At 42.8% G+C, this 21,989-nt stretch overlaps 1 protein-coding gene across 2 annotated transcripts in view; it reads left to right on the top strand.

Annotated features, from left to right (window-relative positions):
* Window positions 1-7,601: 7,601 nt before the first annotated feature.
* The window catches only part of PDGFD (platelet derived growth factor D), a 143,029-nt gene continuing 128,641 nt past the window's right edge, over window positions 7,602-21,989 (top strand). Inside the window, exon 1 of one of the 2 annotated variants that reach the window (XM_064441294.1) lies at window positions 7,602-8,269. In XM_064441294.1, the coding sequence (XP_064297364.1) occupies window positions 8,140-8,269 (130 nt within the window). In that variant the 5' untranslated portion in view covers window positions 7,602-8,139. The remainder of the gene's footprint in view (window positions 8,270-21,989) is intronic. The other variant, XM_064441293.1, reaches the window with a different exon arrangement.

Here is a 21,989-nt window from a genome sequence, read left to right on the forward strand (position 1 = left end):
GAAGAGAGTAGGTTTGGATTGGATGTAAGGAAGACATTCTTTACAATGAGGGTGTTGAGACACTGGGACAGGTTGCTGAAAGAAGTTGTGGATGCCTCATCCTTGGAAGTCTTCAAGGCCAGGTTGGATGGGGCTTTGAGCAACCTGATCTAGTGAAAGATGTCCTTCCCATGGCAGGGGGATTGGACTAGAAGATCTTTGAAGCTCCCTTCAGACTCAAACTATTGTATGATTCTATGATTCTATGACACAAGCTCCAGGAGGCAGAATTTTGGACCTCAGAGTTTTGCATTTCTGATGCTCAGGTTCTGGATTTGTCCATTTAATGGTGTCCAGTAACTGATTCTGAAATGACTGAAGAGGCCTCATTTTGGTATATCTGTGACTAACAGGCATGTCAAGAGGAAGTATGACAAGTTCACTTTCCAAGCACAAAATCACACACAGTACTACAATGGTCAGCACTGGAAAAGTGGTTCTCCATTGTCTGTTGTCATTTCTTTCTGCAAACCAGAATTTTCCATATTTGTAAAATTATGTTAGAAAATTTTTGAACGGGAAACAGGAACAGAAGAAAACAAGGCTGATGCTTTTGGACAATTGGATTTAGTAAGTATCCCCATTGCACATGTGCACCCAGACATCAAAGAGGAATGAAATCACCCAAGAAGGAAAGAAAAAAAAAAAAGCTTAGAGTCATGGCTCAGCAATTCTGAAACACTGTTGACAGGATGAGTAAGTGGTGTTTTGTAAAACTGAAGACAATAGATGAAAGACATGCTGTAACTCAGGAGGACGTAACTCAGGAGGGCAAGGAAAAATTTTACATAAGTAGAAGATTCAGTCCTTATAAAATTCTGAAAATAAATCAATAAACTTCCAATGATCTAGATGGCTGAATAGAAGACTCTGTATAGGATGCATGTTTATGATGGCTGCTTAGAACTTTGACTCTCAGGAAACTGAGGGAGAATCTTTAATCAACAAAGGAAGACATTTGAACTCTTACATATCTTCTCAACTGAGAACAAACTGCAAAACAGTAGATGACAAGAAGTTCATGTGACATCTTTGTGTTGCCAAGACACAAGTTACTGCTCTGAGGGTTCAGCATCAAGGTGCATTTCAGTCTTTACAACATCATTCAGATGGTACGTTCTAAGTTGTTAACAAAAAAATTTAGAGAACTTGAGAGCATTCCCATGCTGAAAATGTGCCGGAGAAGGAAAACGCTCAAGTCAAGAGAAGGAAAATGCTTCCTGTCCCACAGGAGAGAACACAGAATAGTCAAGAGGGAATGTCTGGGCAGAATAACCTACAGACAAACCTACACCATACTGTTCTCTCTAACTAAAACTGGATGCTTTATTTCTTAAGTAATATCTATAATGTGCAGACAGAAAACATGAATTATCATGAGACATTTCAGTCTGAAACCTCTGATCCTAGAGATCTCAGGCTACCAGTAATAAAACATTCCTAGAATTTCTCTAAAAATCTAGGTCACAGTTTTCTAACTCAAATATATTATATCCAAGACAAACAAAATATAATCTCATTTTGACAGGTGCAAAGGAATTGATCACAGAAATAACAACAGTGATTAGGTAGAAATTACAGTGGCTTAAGGACAGCTGTTTTGCAAAGACCAGAGCAGTAGGTTCAGATTACTTGTATCCAAATATTTTGAAAGACCAAGCAGAGGATCATGACAAACCATTACTGTTCATACACAGTACAAGACCCAGAGGGGAAAAATCCAAATCTTTAAAAATAGTCTTTAATTGCTTGAGTTACTCAACATTGATAGTGGGTGATTCTCTTTCTCAAGATAGTGTAAAACTGAGATTCCTCCTATTTTAAAATCAAGTTTTGATTTTTTTTTCTAAAAGATACCATCCTGACTCTTGAGGAATCAAAGCAGGAGGTCACTCAGCAAAACACTTCGGCTTATTTATGCCAGAAGTCAGACTATACCATGTCAGAAAGGTCTCTTCTGTCCTTTAAATCTATGAACCTGGGAACCGGGATACAGAAGAAATGTAGTCTTTTTGAAGGTATTATTTTCTTATTAAGAAAAACTTATGAGCCCATTATTTTTAAACCTGAATTTAAATCTAAATGTTCGTTTTACTGATATCAATGGGGAAAAGATCCTACTGAACCTCAGGAGGGCAACATTTCTTCTTTCATTGTGGTTTATACTCGTTTTTTGAAAGCATGACTCTGAATATTGCTGCACACTATATGTCAATTGGCCCTGTCACTAGGTACTAGTGGGAGAGTCTTATTGTTACATCAGTTTCTCAAAATGTAATAAATGAATGTGTTCAGCTTGGGACATCCTTTTCTTCTCCCTCCCTATGTGCATGTCATTGGGGCAGTATTTGTCTCTAACCCTTGCACTGGAGAACTAGCCAAAGGTTACACAGAGTCAGGAAGTGTCATTTAAGAGTTGGGAAAGGAAGCAGGTGTGCTTTGAAAGGGAGAAAGGCACAGTAACCCGTAGGGGTGCAAACACAAGAGGGACAACCAGAAGACTCTATTAATCGAAGCTGCCTGCAGCTGTTCTCAAAAATGGGCCAGAAAAGCGAGCATGCACAGCTGGCTGCTGGAGGAGGACAAACATCAGCACCAGTTGCAGGTCTGTGGCCCAGATCTAATGTTCAGAGTGTTTTAACATGGGTTCCCATGAAACAATGCCAAGTTTATAGTGATACCAGGCAGCAGTGCTTGGGCTTGTGTTTGATAATCTCTACACCTAAAATGATCAGTTTCACTGGGGATTTTCTCTGTATGTTGTTGAACTGCTGCCTGTAGCTCAGGTAGTAAATCTGGGCCATGGATCACTGTGCTGCACTTCTCTTCTGAGTGTCTTGGTGCCTGTGGGGTGTTGGCATTATATTAGCAACACACGGCTCTGTCTGTTTTCTAATTCCGGACACATAATGGCTTTGGTCTACCTTTTCCTTGCATTCCTTTGTTCTGCCATCATGGATACGCTCATTTATATAAGATGCACATTTTAGCAATTGTGAGATGTTTCTCCATCCTGCTCTACACTCATTCTCAAATCATTCACAGATTATAAACCGGGGGATGGGGTTGTTGCCATCATTTGCCTGTCCTCCTATATAACAGAAATCAGTGTTGCCCTGAATTAATCCCTGGAGGTACTATTTTTTAGTTGTCAGGTTCTGGCTGTCCACCTTGGGCATCAACACTATGCCTTATTACATTCGCAGCTAAGACTTCCAAAACTCCTATCAACTTCTATAAAACCTTGGATTTCTACTGCAGAACCACTTAGAAATTTCATCTGTGTCTTGTAGTACAGTACATATGAACATGCTTTTCCCTGTCTCCTTTACAGACCTTTTAGAAGTGATCAATAGGCCGCACGAATTCCTAAATACAGCTTGAAACCACTTGGCTGGTTTTAGGAAAACATAAAATCTTGTGTTTCAAATTTTCAGTGATGAAGAAAATACAACTTTGATACTTTCGTGGCTTTCCACACTGAAAAGTATGCCTTTTATTTCTAATATTAATTTGTCAAACTCCAACTTTCACCTTGACATGTCATTGTCCACTGACAGAATAGCCCTCTAGAATCAATATCCTACTTCTGGGAGGTAGCTGTGACCCCTCTGAGTTTCTCCTTGACAAGCTAAATGACTTGTGATTTTTAAGCTTTACCTGAATGGCATACCTCTCAACCTCTAACCAATGCTGTGGTTTTCCCCTCAGTGTTTTTCGCTTTATCATGGTCCTTTTTTAGACTACATTCACAGCAACTTGATATAGCAGTCTAACAATAACAGAAGAAAGCATAGTGCCCCTACTCTTATTGATATTCCCCTCTATAAATAAATATCTAAGGATCCCAATGATAATGCACAAAGATTGTGGGTTTTGCTACTTAATCATCCTATTTCCAATGTTCTAAGAGGTGGACCCACAGCACATCTGTGCTCCATGGACAAACTGTATGACACTGGAGCATCTCCCAGCCAACAAATGCTAACAGAGAAGGTTGTAGCCCATTGAGTTCCCTGATAATCCACCCCCAGAATTTTTTCTGCATCTGTGCTTTCTAGGATTAACTACTTTATCCAGTAGCTAGAAATCTGTTTGTTCTCTATTCTCTCTCCATATCCAGTGGAGAGAAACTGGACCCTCCAGAAAACAATTTATCCCATCCTAGCACAACTGCCTAAAACCGCTGGGCTAGAGTGCCCTCTGATGGGTGTCCAATTCTCTCCATGAGCAATGAGAACCTACAAGACTGGCTTACACCAGGAACTTTCAGAAGAATAAATTAAGGTGAGATGGATGCCACAGGCACTGGGTAGTGGTGCCATTGGCTATTTTAAAGCATAAGCTATGCCAGGGCTCAGCTTTACAGTTCTACCTGGTATCTACATGTCTATCTCCATATAAATCCATTAATATAAATCAGCCTATTACTCCCCCAAGGTTTTTGTCATCTGCAAATGTCATGAGTAATGACTACATTTTTCCCAGGTCATTGTTGGAAATGCAAATCAACGCAGAAGCAAAAATTAGCCTAAGTGGGGCTTTCTTGCAAAGAATCCGTTTAATACTGTTTCCCTTTTCATTAAACATTTTTAAACTTGTCATTTAATGAGTTTTGAAAACATGCATGACTTTCATTTCATATGATTTAAATTTTGTGGTACCAAATCAAACGCCTTATGAAAGCTGTAATCTGGTGCTATTCTGTTTGTCAACCAGATTTCCAAGCTAGCGTGATAAGATTTTCCAGATTGATTAGCATTAATTATATTATTTTCCTTTTAATTTGTATTAATTGAGTCTCATATCAACTGTTACATTATTTTATCAGGATCTCAGTCAGGCTGACAGATTTGTAATTACCGAGGTCGTCACACTTATACATTAGTATGTCCTTTTATGCAGTAACCCTGATTTGCTGCAGGTTTTCATATAGAAACCACCTGATGCTTTAAATTATACCTTAGAATACAGTTTAGCCAATGTACTAGGATATTCTCCAGAAAGTGAAGATCCAGTGATCTGCTCATAAAACTATCTGAGCATAATCCAAACTTCTCACCTTCTGACATGGGGTTCTGTGACACCTTGTTATAAATACACTATTTTGTTTTATCGTGGGTTTAGTGCTTTTTAAAGTGAATTCAGAAGCTGTAGCAACAGTCATTGAAATGCAGGCTTTTTTACAAAGGTCTACCAATGCATGTCAGTTTGGCGGCTCTATCCCAAAAACTTTCTGTACACTTGTATATCAAGTGGAAAAATCTGGAATTTTTTGATACTGGGTCTAAAATAAGTTTCTGACAATTGATAGAGCTAGGCCTCTATTTGGAACCCCACAGTAATATTTCCTGGCTGTTTTCTGACCTGAGAAAAAGACTCATCCCTTCTACAAAAATATTTTTGGCTTTAGAACAAAGATGGCAGCATCCCGCGCTTTGCACAGGGAGGAACAGAAATGTACCATGAGTGTATGACAGTAGTTACACACAGTTCCTCTTGATACATATCAAAACCATTGGTGGTAGAATCCACCTGCCTGCTTTCATCACTGCCTAATTTATGAGGCCCCATGCTGTTTTGCTTGAGAGTTCTCTAAGCAACAAGTATCTCTGCTACAGAAACAGGAATTTCATCTTATGTGCCACAATAGTACGTACCGTTTTTAAAAGGAAAAAAAAGAACGCTGAGAAAACCTCAGTTCTAAGCCCTGGTCAGCTTGAGGAAGTTTAAACTTATAGTTTCTATTAAGCCAGGGAGCACATCAGCCAAACAGCTGTGGAGTGTTTTTGGCCAAAGCCTGTTCCACTCATGTCAAAGCTGGACCTGTGCAGCCAGGGAGGCATAGGGCCAGAAAGACACCACGTGAAATTAGCTCCAGGCTCAGCTCTTAGGATGTTGTATGAATTTTATATGAGAAAGTTTATACGGGTGAAGCTGGGTACAGAAAGAGGAACAGCCTTGGAAACAGTGCCCTTTCTCGACTGAATTATATAACTGCTCAGATACTGTCAAAACACCTTTTGTCTGCCTTCTGGGTGGAAGATAATCTGTCCTTCCTTCCCTTCCTCCTCTACCAGCTTAAAATGGCCACTGCACTCCCCCACAGGGAAGCAATTATGGGTTCTAGCTCCCTGAGTCTAAGGGAGAACGAGGGCCTGAGGGCACTGAGAAAGGAAGGACTTCACCATGGGGCTGTGGTAAAGGTATTGACCACCTCCTTTTATCTTAAAAGGTACCTGCACTCAGAAGAGGTAGGTAGCTGGGATCCTATTGATGCTTTCTGCCAGTTCCTTGTACTGTAATTGGAAAGAGGCAGACACATTGACTGGATGAACAGAAGACACCGTCAGAGTTCCCCCTATCTTCATTTGGTGTATGTCCTCTATTTGACTTTCCGCTTCTGTTAGCATCATTGGATCAGCAACCTTCCCTCTGTTTGCCCAGTTTCCCCCCTGAAATGGGCACCTAAAATATAGGCACATCTGCTCACAGATGAAGCACTGTTGGAGCCTTTCCATTACCCACCACGTGGGAGCAGGATTAGGTTCACTGTCAGTTTTGGGGAACATGAAAGAGATAACGAACCATGAATTATGCATAACAGGAATTGCACCCTACTGCTTCCTTAAGACATACAAGATGTTTCAGTCTCATTGCCATCCTAACACGCTCTTGGAGAAAACATTTCATATAGGCAGAGGCAGCCCTCTGAGCGTACCAGGACTCATCCGATATTCCTAATAGACCACCATATCAACGTTGTTCTACTAGTGAGGTGTTGTTTCATGTTGTTAAAGGTCCAGCAGCATGTTACAATTTGTTAGAGTGGCTAAGACTATACGAAGTGTCTTAAGAAATAAACTGAGTAGGTAAGGCTTTATTAGAGAACTGTTAAAACCTGACTCCTTTTTCTATGCCTTCACTTGATTATTTTCATTGGAGCTGTTGCAAGGGGAAAAAAAAGTGTTACAACAGCAATCTGATCACAGTCCTCACATACCTTTCGTTTAGACCTAAACTCTTCCAGGCAATAATACAATCTTTTCATACCAGACCCAATTTGAAGAGGGTCTAAATTAGTAGGAATTAACCTTTTATGAAAAGTTTTGGGCAGTGCTTGGCACGACAGAACAGCCCATGTATTTCTCCCGAGGACAACTGCAGGTTTTCTTCAGCCGATGTGTTTTCACCAGTTATTCCACTGCGTCTCCTCACCCGCCCTGGTGCAACTCAGCGATTTGAGTAATACCAGCCCCACGGACAACCTCGACGTGGCCGCGGCGGGCCCGAGGGTGACGGGACACGCGGGTGCGTGGCCTCTTTGCTGCAGGGAGCCCCGGCACACGGCTCCCCCGGGCCCACCGGCGGAGCGCCGCGCCCCCGGCGGGGCAGGCTCACGCCGCACCGGGGCCAGTCCGCTTGCACCACCCCTCCCGCCACTGTCTGCCCGGGCCGGAGTCGGCGCGGCCGGCAACGCGGGGAGGGCCCGGGCACCGCTCCCTGCCTCCCCCCGCCGGCCGCTCCCGCCCGCCTCCCTCCCTCCCTCCCTCCCTGCCTGCCCCCGGGCCGCCCCCTTCCCCCGGGCCGCCTCTCCCCCGGCCCCGCCGCCGAGCGCGGGGCGCTCCCGCCGCTCCACACCCCGGCGGCGGCTCCTGCCGAGCGGCGCGGCGCGGCGCGGCGCGGTTCGGCAGCCCCCCGCCGGCGGCGTGGGGCACGGCGCTGGCGGCCGAGGGGCGGGGGCGGCGGGACCGGCCCGCGATTTCTCACCTTTGCCGAGTTCGGCCGGCCCCAGAAACGCAGCAGAAAGTTCAGCGTGCAGAAGTTTGGGGGCAGCTCGGAGAGTAACTCGGCAGCTGTGACTGCTGCTGTTTCGGGTGGCGTGCTTTTTTGTTTTTGGGTTGGGTTTGGTTTTTATTTTTTTTGTGCCTTTTTTTTCCCCTCCTGCATACAACTCCCCCAAACACAAGCAACGCGCAACAACAAACAAAAAGTCGGGGAAGGGGGAGAGAACACGAGAGAGGGAAGGAGGGAAGCACCCGTGGTGCGGGAGAGCCGGGTTTTTTTGCAGAGGCACGGTCCCGTTCGCAGCGGATCCCAATGCAACTGCTCATCCTCCTCCTCCTCTACGCTGTCGTCTGTGCGAACTTTTGCAGCCGTCAGGGCACCACTGCCCCTGCTCAGAGCGGATCTATAAAAGCCTTGCGGTCCTCGAATATCAGGCGAGATGGTAAGTGTCCCTCTGTCTTCTTTATTCCCAAGGGCTGCATTCGCAGAGACAGCCCCGCGCCCGGGGCGCGCCCCGGGGGCTGCCGTCCCCCCTTCCCGGGGAGCGGGGGCCGCGTCCCCAGAGGGCGGCGGCCCCGTCCCGGGGAGGCCGGCGGGGGTCAGCCCGGCAGCGTGTGGCCGGGTGGCGGGAGGGAGGTTTGGGCTGAGGGGCGGCTCTGCCCGGCGGTTGCTTCGCCGGGCGGCCCCAAACTTCTCAGGGCAACTTCGATGGGGTTTCCTCGGAGCCGGCAGCGTCCCCTCCGGGCTGCGGGCGGCCCCTCGCCCCAGGCGGCGCGGGGCGCTCGGTCCCAGTTGCCGCCCAGGGCCACGCCCGGCGCCCTTCGGCGCCCGCGGGCCCCGTCGTCCCCTGTGTCCCTTCGATGAGCCGACGCCGGGGGCGGTGCGGGGAGGACGGCCAGTCTGTGGCGGCTCCTGCCCGGGCTCAGGGCCGGTGTGTGGCGTGCGAGGCAGGGCACGCGGGCGGCGCCGCCGTCGCCTCAGGGGCGCTTGGCGGGAGCGCGGCTCCTCGCCCTGCTACGCTGCGGCCTTCCGCCACCTTCGGCTCCTGTGGTGGCTCTCGGGGTGCCTCCTCCTGGGGGAAGGCTGCCTTGGGGGGAAGATCTGGGCCTGGGGCTGGATGTTCGCCCGGGTCTGCTGTGCAGTTCCCTGTGAAGACCAGCCTTGTCCCATGTGCCAGCCACACCATTGGTAGGAATGGGATGCCCAGTGATGGTGAACACCATCACTGTGGGCTTTTGGACACTGCCCGCCTGGTAGGGAGGGTGGCTTCAGTCTTGGTGTTTGCACTCTGGCATGTTTCTTGCTGCAAGCTGTGGCAGAGTGTATCCTCAACAGTTGAGGTGCTGTCGAGGGTCTGCAGCACAGCTGCGTGGGACGCAGGCGCCTCAAGTGAGCAGTCAGCGTGGCCATGTGCTGCGGCCCTGTGGTGAACGAATGCGGAGGCTGCATAAAAATAACACCACAGAAATTCACCTTCAGAATCCACTTGTTCATGATTAAAGATAAAGAAAACCAGGTCTTTTGGTTTGGGAAGGGTGATGGGCCTCAGCTGAGTTCCTACTTCAGGTGGAGCACCTGCTCTTGCATGTTGCAGTGTACTGTCTTGCAGAGCAAAATGCAGAATCTTCTCCCTGAAAATGAAGTCTTCAGTCTTCAAGTTAACATCTTCCAGTTGCTAGAATGTATATATTTTATAAACCCATTTTAAGAATCCAGTCACTTGAGCCATTTGCTAGATTGTACTCTCTATTTGGCAGTGTTTATTTTTCAGCATGTATACAATGTGTGTAATGAGTATACAGTTGATTTAGGAAGATGTTTTTGTTTCAGCTTTGGAGCCATATTGAATTTAATAATCTTTTGTATGCCTTTCGTAGTCACTGAAAGAAGGCATAGAGAAGATGAAGAAGAGGCTTCTTCTTAGAGTTGAGATAGTGAGTCTGGAAACAAGACAGAATTGCAGTTCCTTCTGTCTCAGAAGTCAAATTTAAGAAAAATCTATATAAAATCATACATCCATTATTTCTGTGTCATCCTTTAAAACTATTGTGTATTTTATCAAGTTTTGTGACTTGTTAACCTCCCATCTTAAACTCATAGAAGAACTGAGACCGTCTCTGAACAAAGCTAAGCCAGCTTCCTTCCATGTCAAACTCCAAAGAAGCTTTTTTGCAGAAAACTGCAGTGATTTACTTAGAAATTCAAAATGTGTTTTACTCTGATCTTCTCTGTAGAGTCAGTGAAGAAATCAGTAACCCCTAACATAAATCAAGTTTTCAGCTTAGTGGCAGTGTGATAGGTGTTTTACTCCATGGATATCCTGTGGTAAAATTGCTTCTTGGAGTGATGAAGAGAACAAGCCTATGTAAAATGGTTAGTTAATTGCTCTTTTCCTAGTTGTGATGATTTTACATTGTGATTAAGCTTTGTACCCTTAAAATTATCTTCCACAACTTGTAGCGGCTGAACTCTCTGGGTACCGTGGTGGACTGGTACTGGGGCTGTTTGAAAGCAGCAGATCTGTTTGAAATTACGCCCTGCCTTTGACCCTGCCTGGGCCACATGCTAGTTAGGCCTGCAGCCTACAGGCATAGTGAAACGCACCCACGCTGAAGTCAGATGTCTCTGCAGGCCTTTAGCAGATGTTATCCATGTACTGAGGAGGTAACACATTTCTAGGAAGACCACATGCAGACCCCTAGCACGCTGCAGCCTTGCTCTCTACTTGTACTTGGGAATCCTTCTGCTTTTTCTCTGCAAAGGGCAGTGTGTTCTGGTATGGGCAGTGGAGCTGGGCATCAGGTCACAGCATCTAAAGCACATCAGCTGCTGATCATCCTGGCTTTACTCAGATGAACCAAACTGTTGCTTGCGTTTGTTGACTAAAGGTCTATATTTGTGCTGCCAAAGGTTATGAGCTGTATTCCAAATGTTGCATGCATGTGACGAGCTCACAGGCAAAGTGTTTAGACCATAGCTGGCTGTAGGCCACCAAAAGTATTTCTGTCTTTTATAATTTTCAGTGGTGCTTGTGCCTTGTTTTTGTCTGAAGAGCTGATATGGAATAGCATTAAAGACCTGTGGGTTGCATTGCTGAGTGAGACAGACAGTATTTTTTGTTTTGTAAATATTTGCAGACATGACAGTATGGAATGGGATCTAAGAGGACACAGTACACTGGGGGTAGTATGTTCCAACAGTCTCTCTCAAAATGCACAGCAGGAATAAAAATTAATATTACATCCTGGGTTGATGCTCATGATTATTATGTTGTGGAATTAAGAGAGATATTGAAGAGGAAGCAAGGTCTGTTCAGTTCTCTGAAAAAATATTGTATCTTGGCAAGTCCAAGACCACCTGCACAATTTTATTAAAAAAGAAAACGATCCTTTGGATTCCAGTTTTCTATTACCTTCAAGGAGGATAAACTAGTGATACTGCATACATAGAGCTTTAATATGGAGGCTTGGTCTTGCTTCTGGCCAAAACAGACCTTTGCCCTATGGTGATTTCAGATTCTCTTTGTTCTTTTAGGCTAAAAGAGGTTGCCTATTTGTAATTGCTCTTACTTAAGACTGAGGTTGCTCTGGGAAGAAATCTATAGATGAAGGGCAGCACATACAAAAATTGCTATTTAATGACTACCAAACCTAACCAGACTGTACTTCCTGCTGAAGTTATTAAGAATATAAATAACCTGCTTACAAGGCATCCTCTTGTCCTAGTGGAAGGACGGGCATTGATGACTCAGCTGTCCAGTGTAGCACTAATCAATTTTTAAAAAGTGCCACAGAGATGCCAGCCACATTTATAGCACATGTAGTGGTATTTACTGAAAGTGTTTATTAATGCCATTGCCTGTTAAGTCCTTTGAAGTTCATCAGAATAACACATAGAGGGCTTCCAGATGCTTCCATTGCTCTCCTTGGCTCAGTTTCCCAGTTTACAGTATGCAGGTACTACTGCCTAATTAGAAGTTGTCTGCTATTTTGTTTCTAGTATTTTTGTTGTTATGTGTACTTGGAGATAAAAAGTGCTAAGTAATATTATTTACTGTATGGTGTCTAACATCAGTTGCTTATCTGTTACTGAACAAACATCTGTATGGATGCTCAATCTAGGAAAGTGCGCCTAGTCTGTATGCTCAGACTAAGCATCACTATACATATTTTAAACTTCAAAATCCAAAGTTAGAAGGCAGAAGAGAAGAGGCAGCATTGTGTCAAGTCATTTCAGTATGTAAACAACTGAAAGCCATGGAATCAATATCTTCTGATGTAGATTTGAAACCATAACATCAGATGACTTGAGATAAGTTTCTGGTTTTCATTTTGAATCAAAAAAATTAGGAATTTTCAAACTTTTGTTTGCTTGTGGACCATCAAAATACAAAGAAAAATTCTGCTTTATCATTCTGGGGAACTGGCAACAGCTTTTGGCTCTTTGATGTCCTGTCCAAAGGGATGTGGGCCATTAACTCTACCCTCCCCTTCCCTGTGCTCGCCTGTGCACAGAAAAAAGCATGTGATGATTTGGGCAGTATTCTCTCACCAAATAGGTGTTAACTGACTGCTCCTGGGAAAAGACATAACTGGGTTTTTTTTCATACCACTTTGAAATGGCTCTTGTGTCACTACAGGTATAGGAACCTCAGTTTTGGAATGCACTTACTGAATTCTTTTATATTAGGCTCATATACATGGTTTTTTTTTAAAGGACTCTGGTAACATAAAATTGTGTCAACTGGAAAATAGCTAAAATAAATTTGCTTTTATAAGCTTTATTTTCCTGATTATTTTTGTAGGCTTTGTAAAAAAAATGTGTATTTCAGGCTTTATCATATTAAAAAACCCACCTCAGTAATATACCTGTATTAATGCACTTTGGTCTACAATTGTTTAACTTTGATGATGTCTCTTATCTGTATAATTAACTGTTTGGACGGAAGTATCAAAGGATATTGCATGAGAATTCCAACCCTGACTCAGCAGTAAGCAGTGTGGAGGAACTCTCCAAAGGAGCTCTGAAAAATATTTTATCAGGCAAATGTGTATCATATAGTGGAAGTCATTTCACTTCTGAACTCTCCAGCCAGCCAGCGCTGAGTTTCTCAACACTCCCAATGCTCCAATGCTTCTTTTTTTTTTTTTTTTTACTGTATTTGTATAAAGCTTAACTAGGCCAGCTAATTCTCAAAAGGCTTGCACAGGAAACTTGATAATTTTATTGTTTTGATTCTTCGAAATTGTACACTGCTGAAAATACTAAGTGTTTTTTTTCACTGTGATCCCACAGAGAGGTGGTGTTTTATAAAACACCTAGGAATATACATAAACAGGAAGTTCACAGGAATCATTAGAGCAATAACATCCTACATGTCCTTAACTTTGAGCATCTTTATAATTTGATTAAAGTCAAAGAGCTGAGTCCTATAGGATTCTGGGATAACACAGCTCAAATAGCTTATATGTGAGAGAGTGTAGGTAAAACTAATATCTTATGATGAAGCAAGAGTACAAGTATTCGCAAAATTTGTCAAATATTCAATTAAAATTTTTTAAAAATATAATGCATATGTATCTTAGGCATGCATATTATTTACATGCATGCACAGAATAAATATACATTGTATCTTTTACAGATTATCTAGTGTAGGATATTATTATGGATATATACGTATCTAATGCATAAATCAGAGGACACAAGCACAGGAAGATGAGAATAAGCACACTTGATATACTTGGTTCCAAATTAACATTCAAATAAAAAAAAAAATTGTAGGCAGGGATTTTTTTTTAGAATACTAAAAAAAAACCCCAGGTGTAATGTAACTTTTTGAAGTACTAGTTGAACAGTGAACTGTTAGACAAATATTTGAGCCTAACTTTTTGAGGTACTTAAGATCCTCTTTACATGATGTTGTTAGCCACATTATTTATGGATATTGGGTTGAAAAAACCAAATATGTTTAAAAATGTTTGTCAGTTTTCCAGGTTGCGAGTGGAAGTTCTGCAAGTAATTTACACGTTATTAAAATTTTTATTAAGTAAAAAGGAATTTATAGGGAAAAGGATTATTGAATGCAGAAATTCTTTCAACAAAATAATATACAAATTCACTAAATTACATTTCTGGCACTCCTTCAGACTGGGTGTAAATATTACAGAAAAAGGAACAGATCTGCAAAATACGTGTTATTTATACAGCAAGAAACTCCTTTGGGGAACAGTAAATTAGAAGGACAGGGAATGGCTTTTGTTTCATACCTCTAATAATAGTATATACACAAAAGATGGAGCAGAAGTTTGTATGGTTTATACTCCAGTCTTGCTTGTATTAAAATATATCTGTTGCAAATTACAGACTGATCTCTTTTAACAGCAGATAAAATATCTTACAGGACTGGCTCTTATCACAGGAAAAGGAGGCAGCTGCCTGCGATACCAGAGTCCAAAAGGCTTCAAAATGTTCAGCTCCTTGTTGCCTCCAGGGCAATAACGATGGCCTCTAGAGGTCCCTGCCAACCTCAACCATTCTGTAATGGCACCTACTGCAGCTGGTGTGGGGGTGTGATGGGTGGAAGACATCCTGCCTCAGAAGCAGTGGTCACCTTCTCTGTCTCTTCTGTCCCGCTTTCCCTCTTTCCCACTCTCACCCCTCTTCCCACGCGCATCAGTAGCAGGAACATGAAGTCTGGTTCGCCCACAGCTGTGGGCCCAGCTGTGTCCCTTCTCTGTGCTTTCTTCCTCCATTCCTTGTATAGCAACATTCGGTTTTGCTTACCCAGCTGAGACACCTTGAGTTAGCTCTCAATATTCATAGCATGTGCCCAGCTGTAGAGAAGGGCTGTCTGCCCTGCCTGCTCTGGTTTTGTGGACCTGCAGGGATTTGACACTAGGATATTAAATGAGTTCTAAGGAATACCAGGAAGGCTCTGTGTTGGCATTCTCTGCAGTTAGAATTTGCCCACTAATGCAGGAAAATTTAGTAGTACTCCTTTTAGTTAGTTGATTCAAGCTCTATTCAAAATCCTGCTATTAAATTTATGAGGTTGATTGCGTTATACGACATTTTGGATAAAAGAGACCACTTATATCACTGCTTCTGGTGAGGATCTCTTGGCTAAAATACTGGATTGTGTTAGGTTACTTGGCAGTTTGTTCCAAATTAATCTCCTGTTTACAAAGCTAAGGAAATGTCCTGTTTACAGTGTCAAACTGACTAGATTTTCTTTTGGGAGTTTGGGTTTGGCTCTAATATTTTTGGTAGTGAATAAATCCTACATGATCTCAAGCTTCCTATTGTACTTGAGTAATCTTCAGTTTCATGCTTCCTTTTTGATCCGTGTCCCATGCTGTGAAGGCCAACGTCCTGTATTTCTGCTTTGGCAGACAGAGCTCTGCATACTTGGAGATGGGGCAGGAGGACACACTTCTACCTTCTGGACAAACTTCCTGCCAATGTATTTTAGCCCTGCTGTGCATTGGGACTTGATGATGTTAGACTTTCTAAAAATACTTATTAAACACTAGGTCCATGAAAAACTTCAAAAAATAGCTGTGTTGACCTTTGTTGCACTGAAATCAATGACAAAACTTCCATCACCTCTTACTGCAGCAGGGTCTGTCTCACACTTTACATGAATTAATACAGGATGAAAAAAAATGTTCAGGAATTCAGTGATGAGTTCGTTACAGAATCATAGAATCTTACAATCATTTAGGTTGGAAAAGACCTTTAAGAACATCAAGTCCAACTGTTAATCTAGCACTGCCAGGTCCACCAGTAAACCATGTCCATATGCATATGGTGCATCCAAAGATCCACCACATCTATGCATCTTTTAAAGACCCCCTGGGATGGTGACTCAGCCACTTCCATGGGCAGCCTGTTCCAATCCCCAAAACCCCTTTCTGTGAAGAAATTTTTCGTAATATCCAGTCTAAACCTCCCCTGGTGCAACTTCAGGCTGTTTCCTCTTGTGCTATCACTTGTTACTTGGGAGAAGAGGCCAACCCCCACCTCACTGCAGTATCCTTTCAGGTAGCTGTAGGGAGTGATAAGGTCTCCCCTCAGCCTCCTTTCCTCCAGGCTAAACAACCCCAGTTCCCTCAGCTGTTCCTCATAGGGTTTGTGGTCTAGACCCTTCACCAGCTTCTTTGTCCTTCTTTGGATGCGCTCCAGCACCTCAGTGTCTTGTAGTGAGGGGCTTGTGTATGTAAAGTTGACAATACCCACAGTTAAGATACTCAATTAGTGTCCCTGCACTGAAAAATACCCAAATCAGGGTAACTGATGTAGCTACAGATTGTGTAGCAAAAGTACACAGCAAAGCCTCGTGGGTTCAGTGTGTCCATCTGCTTTTTCTCCTATACTGACGATCTTCTGTGCCATCCATACAGTATGCTACAAGAGACTTCAGCTGCAGTACATTTCTAAACAAGACCTTAAGGAAACCTGTCAGTATTTTTCAGTGTCTTGCATTGTTTCTGGGCTTTTTGTTTGCTTTTTTTTTTTTTTTTTTTAGTTTTAAAGAGGCTCCAAGTGTAATATGCGTGGGTTTTTGTTATTGTTTCTTCTTGGATCAGTTGCAGAAGATTTTTCTCATAGTTGTATTTCTGGTCTGATGTGACTCACAATAAAAGTGGATTGAGGATAAAGCAGAGACCCAGACTGGTTAGAGTGAAGGGATAAAAATAGGTACACAGAATGCTGATTACCAGAAATACTGTGGCATTTGGAAACCCCTTATCTACTATTATGCCCTCAATTTTTCAACCAGGAATTTGCTTGATAATAAATCCTTTGCTTTAGCAAACCAGCGACAGACATGTTGGGTGAAAACAGCAAGCAGGTGTTAATAATGCCTTTAGATTCTTTGGAAATGGACCAACATAGCTTCTTATCTTATTCTTTCTTATTAATCACGATGCCTCAGCAGAGATAAATGCTGATAGGAATTATTTCACTAACACATACAGATGTCAGTATAACGTTTAAGACCTGATCACAGAAGCCTACAGAGAATTTGCTACTTCGAAATCAATAGAAAGCCCCAAAGTTACGGTAGTGTTTCTTTTCCTGGATCAGGTGGTAGGCCTGTTCCCTTGGTGCTAAAGTCACTTTCACGTTGCTGTGTTAGGCTGCTAAATGTTTGGAAGTCAGCACAGGGGAATGCTGGTTTCCTTCATTGCTGTCCATACGGTGTGACCTGGGGCCTCTAAACCCCCTGTGCCTGCATGTTTCGCTGTTGTTCTGGTAGGGTGGCAGCGTAGTTGTGAGAAGGATATTCTTTGCTCCTTCTATCCTCATAATGGCAGAGAACAGTTCTTTGCTTGGGTAGACTTGGTTTTATTTTGTTTCTAATTAACACCTGTCACCCAGGAGAGCCTAATGACACGGTATGCATTTCTCACCAATTCCCATCATTCATTAGATCCTGGAAAGTGGGAGCCAAAGTTAACCTCTTCTTCTAAGCAAGAGATGAAATTCTTGCATCCTGTAGTAGCAATCTGGCTGCTCCTAGCCAGTATATATGTGATCCGCTTTCACATAATTAGCACCTCCAAAGTCAGTTCTCTGACAGTGCACACCACATTTACAGCACAGTGCGCTTAGAGTGTCTTGAATGGTGCCTCTGAGAAATGGATGCAGTGACAACCCCACCTTTGCGGCACCCTTGAGTGATGCCAAGGGGTCTTGGGTCTGTCCTTGGACCTGCACAGCAGAGCCAGGTTTTGACGTTACATCCCCATCCCCATACATACAGCCTGCCTCCCAACAGACTTCAAGACATGAGTCCCTTGGCCACATGTCAACATGGAAACAAGCATCACTCCAGAAAAGAAACATGTTTGCACCACAGAGGAACCTCATGCCATATGCTAGTGCGCATCTGAGGACCGATTCTGGACCTGTGTCGTTCCCACAGCGGCAAGCAGAGGAGGATGAGAAATGGACCAGCGTGGCTGTTCAGCTTGCTTTTTCTCCAGTCCTCTATTCAGTCACAGCACATGCAGTAGGACTTCACTGCGCAGTGTTCATGCATTTGATGACGTTTTTCTGTGGGCAGCAACGGTATATGGTAATACCTTCTGTTTCACTGTAGGGGTTGAGCCTGGCAGCCTGGAGGGGCAGAACTGCCACTCACTGCAGTCATTACATGTGGGCAAAGACTGGAGATCCTTACCAGGGTGCAGCCATCCTTAAAATGCTGTGGGCTTGCTGCCTGTGCTGTCCCACCTCCTGTCAACTTTCCTGCTCAGAGCTGCTGCCATTTTTTTGCAGGCTCAGAGCTGTGTGACATACTGAGGTAAAATAACAGGGGACGTGGATAGCCATTTTTGAGGAACAGAGAATCATAAGAAACAACAGTGGGATGTCCTGCATAAAAATCAAATATCTTGGATCTCACATGCTTGCCTGAAAATAACTCCTGTGACATGGGTGTTAAATAGCAGTCTCCCCTCCAAAGAAAACCCAGAACAAAACAGGGGAAGCTATTATCCTGTTTTTGTTTCTTTGCACATTCCTTGGGTTTAGTTTCATCTAGTGCATAAGGAAATAGAGGAGGGCCATGAAGAAGAAATTATAATGACTTGATATGCCACTTCAGTTTATTTTTTTGAAGAATGATTTTAAAGTCTTTTTTATCAATACATGCAGGATATTTTTCAAGGCTTGCAGGTGCTGCCTTTTATTTTTGTAGAAGGGTCTTGTCTCACGTTTTCTCTCTGCAGCCTTACAATGACAATGCTGTTTCCTGATGCTACTTCTATTTTTTGTGCCATCACCATCTTTTGCAGGACTTAAAGTCAAGCCTTGTCAGGCAGATTGCTTTTCAGCTTACCCTAGGGAAGCCGTTAGTCAAAATATTGACTGAGGAAAAAAAGTGTCACCTGTTATTTTTATCAGAAGAGAGATAGAATATATTTCTAAAAATGCTTTTGTAATGAAGTGTTTGCAAATTTAAGTACACATCATTGTAGTTTTGACAGTGTATTTCCAGTGCTTCATTTTCAAGAAGGCCTTTGAAGATGATTAGCCAGACCAGAAAAGAAATACCCAGAGCTACCTCTTCTAGACAGGATAGCCAGCCTGGTCACTGCAAGTTCTGCTTTTCTTGTGTTTCCGTGGGTAGGAGACAAGCATTTCCTTTGTTTATTTATTATAAATCAGTATCATCGATTTTTTAACTTTATTTTACATCTACTGTGGCTAAAGCAAAGCCTAAACTTAGGAGACATCATGAACTTCACAGCATTTTGATTATTTTGATGGCTTGATGTTTTTGCCAGTTTTAAATTTCTTCAAATTACCAGATAAAACAGAGGGTCCAATGCCAGCACGCGAATCCAGGCAGCTCTGTAAATTGGTTTTATCAGAGGTTCTTACCTGTACAGCAGCAGCTGGCACAGCTTTTCAGAGACCGTGAGTGGGCCTGCTGAAAGAGCTGAGTAGAAGCCCAGGCTACTCCCACAAGGGACTTAGCTGAACTTCTATTAGAAAGCTACATGCCCCATCCAAGATACACTCTGCTTGCTTATGATGGATACTAATAAAGAATTCATACACATAATGGTTGCTGAATGATTTCACATGGAATGCCCATGTTTTTTCCTGCATATATGCACCATTTCTATTAAAAAGTTATAAACTTTGATTTTTTGATGCTGATATCTGAGGCCCAGAAAAACTGAGTTGAGAATAGACTGAAAGCTGAAGATTTCCAGTACCTGTCAAATCACCCATTTACTACATTCAAAACGAAGCACTGCCCTCACAGACCTTTGCCAAATATTTTCTCTTATAATAAGGCAAAGGAAGGCAACTAGAAAAAAAAAAGAAGAAAAAAAGATATTAGCAACAGAGACATTTTTATTTCAGTTCTTGGCAGGATGAAAACCAACACTGCCAGATGACTAAACATGTGGGATTAAACTGAAACGTATTTTTAAAATGAAATTCAAAGTCTCATTAGGTACGAAGTGGAATTGACTACACAGCCTTGTTAAATGTACAAAATAAAGAAAATAGGAGAACCAAAAAGGTTGTCTGTCTTTTTGTTAGATTCATTGTAGGGCCAGACATAGCAGGATTAAAGGATAAAACCATGTTAGCTGAGCATGTGCATGACCAGCCATGTATGGAATGTCAGAGGGAAGATGGGGAAGGAGCTGCAGCCCTGCCTTGGTTTCCCAGTTAATCTTCTTCTCAGGTGTACAAACACAGTGCAGTAGAAAGGATGTCATTGTAAATAATGACTAAGGCAGAGAGGCTGGAAGAAGTTGGATAGTTTGTTAAGACTCATCCCTACTCCATACTGAAGTAGCTGCTCCATGTCTTGCAGGTAAATCTGGAAGGGGATCCCCTTGTTCCAGGGTGCACTGGATGGGGCTCCCTCCTGCCTACTCCCCTCTGCCCGAAGAAACAAAGCCACAGCTTAGCCCTGTGTCAGCAAACAATCCTATATATTGCCAAATGTGACTTTTTTGCAGTTACTTCATGTGGTACTGCAGCTTTTGCTTAGAGAAACAGATGATGTGTTCAGCCTTTGTATTCCTCGCTGAGCTGCGTGGGAGAGCCAGTCCATGTGCTCCTCATGTGAGGCACATCTTTTGTGTCATTTTGTATCAGTGTGTGCCATTTTCACTTACCCTGGAAGACGAACAGTGGATGTAGGTCCTCTCCTCACCTTACGCCCAAGACTAGGAATAATGCAGTTTTAAGTATTGTGTGATAGTACTTAAATTGTACAAAAGTAATTTACTGTAACTGTGACCTTATTAACGTAGTGTGAATTTAGCTACCGTTCACCTCTTCCTAATGAATGATAAATAAAATACATAGATTAGCATTTACAACTTTTGTGATGCAAAAGTTCAGATGTTCAGGTGACTTAATTAGCACCTAATTTCCACATTAGACTGAATCTTTTTTCCACACTAGACTGACAATTTTTAGACATCTTTGCTGAGAGGAATCGAACTGTAATGAAGCTGTTAATGCTACTGTAGTTAATGCTCCTGTAGGAGCGAGGTCCTTGTTTCCAGTATTAGCTGGTATTCCTAGATTCATACTCTACGGATTCATATTTGACAAGAGGAAGAGAGGAGAGGAGAGAAGGGAAAGGAAGAGAAGAGAAGAGAAAAGAGAAGAGTAGAGAGAAGAGAAGGAGTAGAGCTGGTTAAATTATATATAAAACAATTATGGCTTTTCTCCCCTGTGGTTGGCAGAGGATGAATGGAATTATTACAGAAAACATGAGAGGCAGCATCTTCGTGTGTGCTTTCCTCTAGATCTGATAGCCGGAGACCATCCTGTATATAAAGAAACATATGCTTGAGGAATCTTGAGAGAAAAGAGTGTCTAGGATTGTGTCTCATAAATCCATCAGGATCACTCAGTCCACACTGAGGCAGCAGCTGATGACATCTAATTTTAAGCATGTAAATAATGAGTTATTCTTTTATAAGCTGTGTTATCTTCTAGTGGTTACTGTCTCTCCCTGCAATTATTCTGGCAACTTCTAAACTAGAATGTAATGAATACACTTCAGACAGCTTTGGTTGCCCTCCCCATGGAGAAATCCTCAGCTGCAAAGGTAGTTCAGACTTGCATTCATGCTACCACTGATGGGGGTGTTAAGCAGAGGTCTTTGGGATTCTTTGGACAGATTTTTTAGTTTCCAGTGCTTTCAAGCACCTAGTTTTGAGACCATAACCATATTCTGTAACCTTCTCCTGTATCCTGTTTTTCTAAGAGAGAAATGGTGGTTTCTGGTCTGTGTGATTCTGTGTGTGTGTATCTGTGTGTGTAGCAGCTAGTCTATCTGTAGAAAGGTAATCAAATGCCATGCAGTATTACTTGATTCTAGTGTAAATAGCTCTGTTTCCATAGAGCATTCTAAAGATAATATGGAGCCTTTATGCTGTAACATTTGTGTTTCATTCCTTTGGCTCTTCCTGCCAGAATAATTTCAGAATAATCCTTTTCTATTTGCCTGTATTTTGAAAAGAAGCCGTTATGAACCAAATCACATTATCAGGCAGTGAGGAGGTTCCTATCTCACTTCTAGTTAGGATTTCTCTCCAATAAGTGCAAAGTGTTATAAATTTCTTTAGTTCCACTATCCCTGGTAGTATGCATGGGATCTAAGCTGA

This window comes from Phalacrocorax carbo, chromosome 1 (assembly GCF_963921805.1).
Source record: "Phalacrocorax carbo chromosome 1, bPhaCar2.1, whole genome shotgun sequence".
Lineage (NCBI taxonomy): Eukaryota > Metazoa > Chordata > Aves > Suliformes > Phalacrocoracidae > Phalacrocorax > Phalacrocorax carbo.